The sequence below is a fragment of the Tachysurus vachellii genome, chromosome 6, assembly GCF_030014155.1.
Source record: "Tachysurus vachellii isolate PV-2020 chromosome 6, HZAU_Pvac_v1, whole genome shotgun sequence".
NCBI classification, from domain to species: Eukaryota; Metazoa; Chordata; class Actinopteri; order Siluriformes; family Bagridae; genus Tachysurus; species Tachysurus vachellii.
The window spans coordinates 18,824,726-18,837,488 of NC_083465.1; the positions used below are offsets into that span (position 1 = coordinate 18,824,726).

Genomic DNA, 12,763 nt, shown 5'->3' on the forward strand with positions numbered 1-12,763 from the left:
TAAACAATATATTCAAATGTGATTAAGTAACTATGTTATGATGTGAACATATCAATTTCAGTGAATTACAGTGTTATATTTAAATAAATTACTTTGGGGAAAGATGATCACTTGTAAATCTAAGGAAATTGTGTGGAATAAATCAAACATGGAAATGAATTATTTGGGAAAAAAATAATGTGAAAATAATTTGAAAAGAATGACCTTAATATGATCGAATACATGAATTGTCATGTTACAAAATAAAAACATACACATTACATATGAAGACTTTAAGTGTGAATCATGTGACCTTTTAACAAATGAACATTGTCTTTGCATAGTGAAGTTACATTATCATACTAAATTAATTCTATAATAGAATGTATTTATTTTACATCAGTCAACCATCACACCAGTTACATATTAGCACATTATTTGAGAAACTGGCCTCAAGCTAGTGGGTGAAAAGGAAAATAAGCAAACAGTGAAAGACTCATGTCGCCCTCCTCTCCTCATCTCTCCTCTCCTCTACTCTCCTAACATCATCTCTCCTCATCTCTCCTCTCCTCTCCTCATCTCTCTCCTCTCCTAATCTCTTTCCTCATCTCTCTTCTTCTCTCCTCATCTCTCTCCTGTCTCCTCTCCTCTCATCATCTCTCCTCTCCTCTCCTCATCTCTCTCCTCTCATCTCTCCTCTACTCTCCTAACATCATCTCTCCTCATCTCTCCTCTCCTCATCTCTCTCCTCTCCTCATCTCTTTTCTCCTCTCTCCTCTCCTCTCCTCATCTCTCTCCTGTCTCCTCTCCTCTCCTAACATCATCTTTCCTAATCTCTGATCTCCTCTCAACATTATGTTGAACATACCCACTAAATTTTTATAAGGTTTATAAGATCTCTAATGTAAACATTTAAATGGCATGTTATAGATGATTTGTTTATATGCTAATGTGCAATTCAGTGCACTATGACATCATTCTTGATGTTGTCTAAGATGATTCTTAACGATAATGACATCTGTAAATGTAAGAACTAAACTAAGAAAACTGTACTTTTGGGACATGGCTTTGATAAGTGTTTGATACATTTATACATTTTGAGGAAAACAATTAAGAAATATGTGCAACAGTTATCATTGTTATTGCATATGTGATTTTATATATATATTATCAGAAGGATGTTTATTTCATGCCTGGTTATTAATAGGGTGAATACTACATTAATATAAACAGCAGGAATATTCCAAATGTTACAAATCTAACTTTTATATTTAGATTTAGATATAGTCATGTAAGTGCTCCTTTTTGTCTGTAAACACATTTAATAAGAAGAAGAAGAAGAAGAAATATTTAATGATATCATTACTCTGAATTCCAATTTTATGTAAACTTTTGTGTGTATGCGTAAGGAGCCCAGGAGTTTTCAAGCAAGACATTGAGCTGGCTGCAAAGTCAGAAGTGTGACTTTTTTCCCCGAGTTTTTGAGGCGAGAACTAAGAGCACCTAAATCCCTGAGGACTGTACATGCGTCAATTTTCCCACAAATCCTTGCGGAGCGTCAGAGAAAGACAGAGCGCTATATGTTGTGTTGCCAGGTGCGTAAATATAGCACCTTTTAAACTACAGTCATAGGTTAATTTTTTACTTTACTTTTTTTTAACTGTTCCTAATATGTGTGTTGAGCACAAATGCGTACAAAGGATTAGATTAATTACAGCTGTTTACACGTGATCGGACAAGGTATAGTCTGTTCTGTATGTAAGGACTACATGAAAAGTATCCATACAGAAGTGGATTATTTCTGTATAACAGCCAAGGGTGAAGTGTGTTACTTTGCTTATTCCACAATCATTTTAAATTATGTTTAATAGTAAGGTTTTATTAAAGAACGAAAAATTGCACATGTGGAGCGACCGCAAGACAAGTTTCTGTTATCACCAACATTATACCCACTTAATGCCACTTAATACACGCAACTGCAAAACATTGAGGTTGGTACAAGGGTGCAAGGCTTTGTATTAATTTATGATGACAGTATTTAATATAAATTAATACAAAGCCTTGCACCTTTGTAAAAACAGTATACTTACAAAAAAGTGATTGTGTATGTATATAAAATTTTTATCCATATTATATATATATATATATATAATTTTATATATTTATTCATGTACATATATTTTGTAACATCCAGTAAGTTAAAGTCCTGAGAACATTATAAGCTGTTTCTTATATATCAGCTTTACCAATAACTTGTCTCAATCTACAATAACATCTATAAGTATCTATAGAGTATAAAATTTGACAGCAAATATAATCACTTTAACACATTTTAATCGCTGAAAAAATTATAGTGATAGTGGTGTGAGACGAGTAAAAACGTGTTTGTGATATTATTGTTAGGTGTTACAATGAAATCAAGCACCGTGTTTTAATCGCAGGTCTGGCAACCTGGGCTGTATGGGCTGGGTACAGAGCAACAGGCTGAAGCCTACTATAACTTTAACCACTCAACTTATTTGATAGCTTAGACTCTTTTTTGTCTTGTGGTAATTATTCTAACTTGACGGTTCAGTTTTTCATTCGTTGTGATAATGTAAGTAGGGTTAAAACATGAAACTCAGTGTAAAGTGAGCTAGCAAGCTCGACGTCTGTTTTGTTGTTGTTTCAGCTAACGCTAGCTAGCGAAAGCTGCTCTGAGGTCTAGTGTGAAGTCGATAGCCTGAGAGCTTACGTTTGGTCCTCGGTCGAGTTTAAAATGAGCGCCGTTGACGAGCTACTTTTCAGGAAGCCATCAACAAAATGTTTTTGCCACATTAATATCTCCTATATTCACTGAGCTATGATGCTCCCGAGGAAGAAAAGTAAGAACGAAGCGTCCAAACCAGCAGAGGTTCAAGGGAAGTATGTGAAGAAGGAGACGTCTCCTCTGCTCAGGAGTGAGTCGTTCTGATTAAGTCAAATAAACTTTTTTTAATGTGTAACTGTAATGTAAAACCACTCAGGAGATAAAACGGATTGTCTTGGTGCGTTTTAATAAAGTTTAAAAACTCTGTATGATCCAACATGTACCATAGAGTTTACAGAACTGTAGGTCTGTATTGTGTTTTAATGAGATGCTTTTTTTTTTTAGAATGATCTAAAATGCTGTGCAAGACTTTTAACTGTATATTAATTATGTTTTAATATTGTTTAGATTCTTAGACCACTTTTACTACAGTGACATTCTTAATCCCAAGGTCACTTTGCTATATCCAGACAGTACAAGTGAATACTGAAGGATAAGATCATGGTTTCTTGGGTTGTATTTGACATTTTCTATCCATTACACTGAAGCATTTTATGCGGTGAAAGTGTGTGGTCTTGACTGATCTAAAAGAGATCATCGAAATGAACCTAGGTTGTAGTCTGTCTTAAAACTGACAAAAAAAAGCTTTGTAGCTAACAATTTAATTAGCAGCTTTTAACCTTCTGCTAATTTTTCCCCCAGACCTTATGCCCTCGTTTATCCGTCATGGGCCAACGATTCCTCGGCGAGCAGAGGTGCCAATGACAGAAGCCCCAGCTGTACCTAGTGCCAGTGTGTACCCATTGGGTTCAGCAGCAGGGACGGACGCAGGTGGACTGAAGAGTTTCTTGCGTAATGCGACGCCTCGGCCTCAGCATGAGGTTTCTCGGCGAGACAGCCATCGTCTATCTGCACCAATATATCTTCCACGCTCGCTCTCTGACCTTCCTCATGACTACTCCTCTTCTACCCCGTCATTCATCAGTGATGGTGGTCCAATAACTGAGAACGGAGATGTGGCTCGTTACTACTACCCCCCTGAGGCGTACTACGATAACCAGCCCAGGCGCACACGCCGCCCCGATCACTTCCATGATGATTACAGATATTATGAGCACAGCGAACTCAACTATCCACGAGGCTCACCACAGCCTCAGACGCCCCAACCTCACCATCGTCCCCCTGCAGGTAAGAAGAGTGAGATTACCCAGCATGCCTCTCTCTTATGTGACTGAAGAGACAAGTGTCAAGACAGCAGTGGCATAGGAATATGTAGGCTAATATCAGCTACTGATTATTTACTAAATGCAGGGGTAAATGCTTCGAGGGACCTGTTAAAATAATCAGTCGACTCCCTTAGTGCAAATATAATGTTCAAATATTTTGAATTTGGTAGATTTAGTTTGACATTATTTATAACCCTAACCCTGCGTCTTTTTTGGGTTTTTTTTGGCCTAAGCTGAAGTGACTAGTAAATATGTTATTTTTTATAGAATTCAATAGTACATACAATAATATTAGTAATGGTGGGCTGTGATTTTCCCCCTTTTAACAACATAAAAAAAACAGATTATTCAATTTATCATGAGAAGCTTCATGCTTAAATGAATTCTGTGCTAGCATAATTTGAGTAACACTTTTGTCCTGAAAGAACATAGTCTGTTTTATACAACAGCAAAATACAACAGGAAAAGTCCAGATCGAAGTCAGAGTCTAAAAAGCTCTGGTTCGAGTCGAGTCTTGAGCCATGATGTATCCCTGATGGCCTTATTTACATCTTCAGATAAGTCTGAATAAACTGCTTCCTGCTGATCAGTAATAAAATTGTTAGCAAAAGCATATCAGCTCACAGATATTTCCGCCAAGTGGAATGTTGTAAATATTGCTGAATGTTATGCAGTGTTTGAGTGTTTTTTTTGTGTGAGTATAAAAAAATAAAAGCCAAACATCAGTAGTTCTATCAGATTCAGCAGTCATATGATTAGGCTTAGGGCTGTTAGTTCTATGACATGGGCATGGGTGGACTGCTGAAAACAAATCTTTGACAGCAGTAGACACACACACACACCCAGAAAAATCTACATCCGTTTTCTCAGTCATATTGTGCAACTAATGTCTGTTCCATTGGAGAAACCTTTATTTGTGTGTGTGGGATTGCCAGCATGCAGTTGTAGATCTTTTGCATGCGTGATTGGGTGAGATTATAAGGCAGGTCCTCACATTACACTGCAGAGAGAACGCTTTTTAGACAGATACAATTGCAGTTTAAGTATAATTTATAGCTATAATAATAGTGTACATGAGGAGAGGTCAGCCTTGTGGTCATACTGAGCAGATTGGTAAGAAAATCACTGTCTAGTCGTCTTTAGTAGATGCCGTGAGCTAGGTGTGCGTATCTGTATGGGTGTTGTATCTGAGGGGGGTGTGTGTGTGTGTGTGTGTGTGTGTGTGTTAATATGAGCTTTTGCATTAAGCAGTTGTCTCCACCCAAAGTTAAATAACTGACACATGCCAAAGACATCATCGGTTGCTATAAATACACACTGTACTTATCCATTGCTCTTGTTCTCTCTGTCTCATTCTCCTTCTTCAAGACCAGTTCAGGTTTTCTTATGAAACCAGCCTGGTCAGTGTTCCCACACTTCTCTTATATGTATTTGAAAAGCAAAATACTTTTTAAGAAATTAAAAAAAGTATTTCTACGTGTCCTATATGATCGGTATGCACAGATGTGGACCTTACAACCAGTTTGCATGTTTTCTCCTGCTCAGTTTTTCCCTCACTATATTCAGGGGTTAAAGTAAAATATCTTAGAAACTAGGGTTGTGTGGGACAGTGATGCTTAGAAAGCTAAGTAGCTAAGGGTACCAAAATACCAAAAAAAGATGATCTGATGATCCAGTATTCCAGAAGTGGTACAAATATTCGTACCACACGTACACATTAATGCACAAGCGTTATGTACTTTTTGGTGATGTACTTTTGATTTCAAAATTATGTACTTCTGTGCAAATAATTAATAATTGTAGACATTAGAAATTCTCAGCCATATGATCAAATCACACAATGATCGTATTTTAATAACTTTTCTCTATCAGCAACTATGTTTTCTAGTGTGCAGTAATATTGTAAATAAACATGAGCACTAAAGTTCAAGTAGCTTAACTATTTTAGCTAAAATGTAAAACATGCATGTAATGACGGCATCATATGCGTTTTAATATTTTGTTCATAATTTAACAAATAGCCCAGAAACAAATAACAGAAAGACAAAGCTTCTTGAAAATGTGGTTCAGGTCTTGCGGCTTCAAATGCTTATTAAAGGCCTGTAGCTCTTATTGTAAATGTTACTGAGAAACTGTACTAACTGTATAAACTGTACTGAAGACTTGTGCCTTGCAGACATTCTGTAACATTAAATTTAACAAGAAATGTGAAAAAAAACACAATGTGTTGTTCATTGTAATTGTCGATAAATTATTGTGGAATAAGTGGACCACTACTTCTGATGTACAAACTCAAAAACTACTTAAAATGCTCAATTTTAAAGTTTGTATTTTTTAAAATACATTTTTATCATTTTAGCAGTTGCAATTAAGGGTCTATCCTCAGCATCTGTGCTTCCTGTGCTCTTTACAAAGTAGACCACTTGAAACAGCTGTCAAGAAAACCTACTCCTTTGAATCGCTAAAGAAGACTTCAGGTCATTAGACTCGTTCTGGTCAAGTTCAAGCTTCAACCACCACCCTGCCTTCACAACACACACTTCATACACAACATAGTATCCTTAGCATATACACCGAAATTTTAATAGAGTAGTTTGTGAGGCCAATTCAAACAAGGCTTTTATCATTTAATACAAAGTGTGTAAATCTCATCATGAATCTGATTTCTTTTACTGTCTGGATCTTTTCAGACATTCTGGGGCACCTTTTGTTTACCCCATAACACACACTGTGGCGGGTGGAAAAAAATGGCTCTGTGTAGAAACATAATAGTAAAAATGGATAATCCAACCCTGCATCCATTCCGCTTACTGTCTGGTCTGAAATAGTATCAGGGATCAGAATTTGCTATCCCAAATTCTAGTTTGTTGCAATGAGTATCCCAAAGGTACCTGGGCTACTATTTCTGGTAGATTTTTGGAGTGTAGGTCCATGCCCACATTTTCATCGAATGTTGCTCACAATACCTTGCATGAGGGAAAACGTTTTGTTACAGTTTGCTTCACATTTTCATTTTGGATATTTTATAGAGGTGTAAATGGAAAATGATAAAGGGAATGGTAAATTACAGTATATAGAATAAGGGCTGGCACTCTGTCCAGGGTGTATCCTGCCTTGATGCACGATGATGCCTGAGATAGGCACAGGCTCCCCGTGACCCGAGGTAGTTCGGATAAGCGGTAGAAAATGAGTGATCGTGAGGGAGAATAAGGGTTATAAGTGAATAAATAATGAAAAGCTGAAATGCAATGAGGAGTTTACGGTGATGGTGTGTGTATCTCGGCAACAACATTTTTTCCATTACATGACATGCTAGTAGTGTCTCAGTACTTGCTGAGTAATGTTACTACTATTACATACTATTGCTACACACTCAAAAGTATATACTTTTTCTTTGCAAAAAGAATACATACTTTTAGTGCAGAGTGGGACACCGCTTAAGACTTTTGTTGGAGACACAAAACTTACATGCTGAGGTATTGTGAACGTCTTGAAGAGACTTGCAGTTTCTTTTTGGTTAAACAACCTAGACATTAAATACTGCTACTTATAACTTTCTCATAACCTTGATTTGATTACATGTAGTGTTCATGTAAACTGGTGTTGAACACAGTTCTGATTTCAGGTTACATATCAACACTTCCTTTAGAATCCTTTGCATATAAATGATTCAGTGGCACTATGATTTATTAAAACATAACAATGACTTGATTAATCTTTCTATTTATTGGCATTAAAACACTGATCATAATCGTAACAGGTGAAGGAATATGTTCAGACTATAGAAGGAGGTGTGCCATCTAACAATTAGAGAAATCAGTGAGTGATGGGGTTGATGTAAACTGTGTGAATTGACATAGTGGCTAGAGATGAACTGGTCAGATTCAGTTGTATTAAATTGCTATTTTCACATGAGAAGTGTTTAAAGTCGAAGGTAGCGATGTTTCAGAATTGTGATGAAAAGAATGAGTATTTGCAGTGTGTCTGTGTGTTAGAGCAAGAAGGAATGCTCTCCTTCTTCAGTAGGAGGCGAGGAGCATGGTTTTCCTCACATTCCATCCCTGCCTAAGACTCTCTCTCTCACACTCACACTCACACACACACACACACACACACATTCACAGATGTGATCATTGACGTACATAGTCTCACCCAGCTGCAGAATCCACCAACATGGAAGGCAGTCTTCTGACGGTGATAGAATGTGAATCTTAGATTTTCTAACCTCTCGTGTTTTCAGTGTATTTCAGTGCTTCACGTTGACTGAGCAGTGAAGTTGGTTTGAAAGTTTTGACACTCCCTCAGTCTCTGGGCTCTGTTTCTCCTCTCTTTTATTTTGTCAGAATGATGAGAAAATTCCAACTCAAAAATGGCACATACTCCCAGATGACTTACGCACACACACACACGCGCGCACACACACACACACATGCACACCGTGAAATGAACACAGTGACACACACACACTCTCTCCCTTGGAGAGTCTCCCAAAACAGGCCAAAATCCCAGAATTAACAGCAGATGTTTGATTGCACATGCAGCTCTACTGTATTTTTTGCACTGATACAATCGCATAAAGAATAGGAGGAAAAAAGTCACATTCATGACAATGTGGCATTTTGCATTGCGGATTGGAATGATCTGCCTTTTTTCTGTTCACATGCACATTTTGCAGTAATCTTATTTTGTCAATGTATAACAAGTACAAAACATAATGCAAACATGTATAGCCAAGTGTTTAACTGTAACATTAATAGAAACTGCTTGTGTGTGTCTGTGTGTGCACGCCTATGTGATTTTGTAGCTATTGGACGCATGCAGGCAAAGTCTCTAGGCAACCTGGCGAGTTTGAGTGGAGAAGAGACGGCCCTTCCACCTGGCTGGACAGTTGATTGGACAATTCGAGGCAGGAAGTACTACATCGACCACAACACAAACACTACTCATTGGAGTCACCCACTGGAGAGGGAGGGGCTTCCACCTGGCTGGGAGAGAGTGGAGTCTGCGGAGTTTGGAGTTTATTATGTCGACCACATCAACAAACGGGCCCAATACAGGCACCCGTGTGCACCCAGGTGTGTTTTGTGTGTGTGTATGGCACTTGTGTGACAGAGCTGTGTAGAGTTTAAAAGAGTTTCCCTCAAACAACAGTTTTATCTGGCTTGTGTTTCAAAGTGGAACAGGTTTCACATTCCCATATTGACATTGCTGCTATTCAGAAATATTTTTAACCCAAAAAAAAAAGTCAGATTTTTACTATATTCTCAGAACCTCTGTGTTTTTTTCTGGCTCTAATGCTTCTTATTCATTTTCCATCTGCCCCGGCCATCAGTGTTCCACGCTATGACCAGCCTCCGCCCCTACCTCCACCAATCACTTACCAGCCCCGTCCCCCAGAGCGGAATCAGCCAGTGCTGGTGCCAGCAAACCCCTACCACACTGCTGAGATCCCAGACTGGCTCCAGGTCTACGCCAGAGCACCTCTGAAGTGAGTTCCCACACACATGTACACACACTCAGATGCTTGTACACTAATGAGCTGGGTTTATTGTTCATTTTAGAAGCCCCTAGAAGACATAAAGGCTACTGCAAGCCATCTGTAATTTTTTTCTTCTCTGACTTCACTTCTCTCTGTCTTTTTTCTTCTCAGACTCAAAAGTTTAGGAAATGTTGCCATGCATGTGATTGTGCCTAATTATTTACCTATACACTGGAATAAGAACATGGCGGCAAGTGCAGAGCTGAACATTGGTGTGGTCTAATCTCTACAGTCTAATCTTTACTTTGTGTTCTTACTAAGAAGTGTCAAGTGGCCATTTGTGGCCATTCACGCTTCAGCTGTTTTTATTTTTCAGTGTACACAGTCAGATATAAAGAAGAACTGGCATTACTCATTTGCATAACATTAAGAAGATCTTGATTAAAATGTCATTGCAAGTGCCAGACTCACTGCACTATTATGAACTCAGATTATAAAGGGTGGTAGTAAAAATCTCCACTTGCAGTGGGCTCTGTGAATAAAGCAGTGATACTGAGAAATGTAGCCCTGCTTTCTTTCCAGCTTGCTTTGATGCAGGGCTATGGTGCTATACATCATTGCTTTATTCAGCCAGTGGATATCATCTTTGTAGTCTTTTTTATTAGCCATTGTATCATGCTAGCCATTTTATTTCGTTCCTTAGGTATGACCACATCCTAAAGTGGGAGCTATTCCAGCTGATGGATTTGGACACGTATCAGGGTATGCTGAAGCTGCTGTTCATGAAGGAACTGGAGCGCATCGTTAAATCTTATGAAGCTTATCGGCAGGCGCTGCTCACTGAACTGGACATGCGCAAACAACGGCAGCAATGGTACGCTCAACAGCCAACCAAAAACTTCCCTCACAACATATGAACTGCAGGAGACTGACATCCAGGAACACACATGTACACTGCCAAGCCTTCACAGACGTGTGCCTTAGCAAGTGTCCTGCAGCACCATGTGTAGACTCCACACACACACACACACACACACACTCCAACATATAGCAGAGGCTCGTAGGGTTCTTACAGACTACACAAGATTTAAAGCGAGAGCTGCACACCTGTATTTCCAGAAGACCTTCCAATCACTATCGTATGATGCGTGCTACAATGACAGTTACCTTCTATACAGTTTAGATACTACGATTTAAATAGACACTACAGTGCCTTTTGGAAATTTGGACCTGTGAATCACCTTCCTGAACTAAATATCTTTCTCACACAGACACGCACAGCTCTTCCTGTGTTTCAATTGTCTGAAGCATGCTATAATCCTGTCTGTACTTTTCTTCGGCCTGTGCAGCCAATCTGCCTGTAGCACACACACACTTTTGCCTTCAGCCTATGGACAATGAAGCTTTTATATGGACTTTTCTTGACAATGACAATCCAGCGAGCTCTACATGTTAAAGGGTTTGTGGTTTTTTTCCAAAGGAATATGTCTTTATTTAAAGACTAGGTTTTGTCAGCAGAAGCATCACATGTGATGCAGGGCAAGTGTGAGCTCTTTTTGCTCCTAGCTTTTTATCTTTATGTATGTTAGTTTATTTCCTGCATAATGAAATTATATATAACTAAACCTTATATAATGTAAAATCCTCTCTGTGCTGTGTAGCAGCAATATGTTTAAGTCTTTAATTATTGTGTGTATGTGAGTGAGAGAGGCTGAACGTTGGCATTGCTCATGCACGATCGTTTTTCCACATATGTTAACAATTTTCATACACACAAGCACTCACATACATCACAAGGCTTATTTGTGTGAGGTGTGTCTGCTGCTGACCGCTATCTGACCTCTGTTATAAACTCACAGATCTTGCCAACTCAAGTCTGTGTGTGTAGGATTGTGTGGGCTTGTGTTTGTGAGAGAGTAAGCAAGGACTTTTACAGAGCATGATTTTCTTTGTAAAGTTTGTACATATGTAAACACCAGCAAAATTTTAAGCTAGAAAGCAACACAGAGCCGGTAACAGTGGTTTCACTGAATACCACATATTTCTTTTTTATTAAAGAACATGGTGTCACTGGTGTTATAGCAGCTGTATGCAGCTGTTCCCTTGCTTTCTCTTGTGGAGAAAAATAATTGAATTTTTGCAATTTTTTTAACATAAATTGCAAAAAGGACTTTCTGGTGGTGGTAAACATTACCCCTGACTATTACAAGGCACCGACACTGGAGACTCCTTTCAAAAAATAAATTAAATAAATGTGTCCTTACAGAAAACTCCACATCATCAATTTATCTTGGTAAAGACATTTTAAAAATACATTTATTATTTTCCTTAGATTACTTTTACACATGCACCCTATAAGTCTTGGTTACTTAAGCTTTACCATGTGATATATAATATTAATCAACACCTGACCAATCAGAACTGAGAAATAAACAGCTCTGTGGTATAATGCAATATAACCTGAACGCTACTTTTTTTTTCCTCCTGATTTTGGCCAATGCCATATCATGTCTGTTCCTGAAAGAGGGCTTGAAAAAGCTTCAACTTTACCTTGAATTCCAATATCCTGCATCTGCACATTTGTCCTTCCAGGAAAATATATTGCTTTAGCTATCTCAGTCTTATATAAACTGAATCAGTATTGTGTTAACAGTGAGCTGTAAAAGCCCTCAGCAGTCCAGCCTTCTCGTCTGTTACGGCTTGTAATAAAGACTGGGGTAAATTTATCAATCTTTGGGCAGTTCTTGTGAAGATTTTAGACATTTTTCTTGTACTCCTAACTCAGGTAACATTTTGTAATGACGGAAAATGGGAACTTGTTTTGGAAAGACTAAAATCAGACATTGTAGCCATGACCTGCATGTGTGAGCTATAGTAGATTGATATAACTTGCAGCATTTCTTGGCTTGCAGCAGGGCAGGTAAGCACACAGACATACACACTGAAAACACTCACCTTTAAACATGTAATATTTAATTCTTTATAAATAGCACTGGTTTCAACATTCAACATAAAACAAAATAAAACATTATGAGTGTAACCCAGCCAGGATAGTTAGTGTTCCACAGCCATGAGCACAGATTTGTCTTTGCTTTATAGTGTGTGAATAACGTGAATGTACAGCAAGAATATTGGGTTATAAGTGTATTAGGTTATGTTTATTTATGGTGAACAAATGATTTCCTTAACTGTGGTGGATCTACAGTCATCTGGCCACACTTCAGGCAGAAACAGCAAATGTACAGAATGAGCTTAAGCTCATTCAGCACAACACTTATACACTTAAGTGAA

The 12,763-nt window shown here is 38.2% G+C and overlaps 1 protein-coding gene across 1 annotated transcript; it reads left to right on the forward strand.

The window, feature by feature from the left end:
* The first annotated feature begins 2,434 nt into the window (after positions 1 to 2,434).
* Positions 2,435 to 12,198, forward strand: sav1 (salvador family WW domain containing protein 1). Its single transcript, XM_060872730.1, has 5 exons — positions 2,435 to 2,918; positions 3,470 to 3,955; positions 8,798 to 9,068; positions 9,326 to 9,481; positions 10,176 to 12,198. Exons 1-5 carry the CDS (start codon positions 2,822 to 2,824, stop codon positions 10,387 to 10,389), a joined length of 1,224 nt encoding a protein of 407 aa, XP_060728713.1. The 5' UTR covers positions 2,435 to 2,821; the 3' UTR covers positions 10,390 to 12,198.
* The last annotated feature ends 565 nt before the right edge of the window (positions 12,199 to 12,763 follow it).

Bases quoted from the DNA above. Each gene is read 5' to 3' on its own strand.
- sav1 (XM_060872730.1), top strand. From the start codon at position 2,822: ATGATGCTCCCGAGGAAGAAAAGTAAGAACGAAGCGTCCAAACCAGCA. The intron at 9,069-9,325 runs GTGTGTTTTGTG...CCCGGCCATCAG, and splicing joins AGGCACCCGTGTGCACCCAG to TGTTCCACGCTATGACCAGC. The intron at 9,482-10,175 runs GTGAGTTCCCAC...TTCGTTCCTTAG, and splicing joins TACGCCAGAGCACCTCTGAA to GTATGACCACATCCTAAAGT.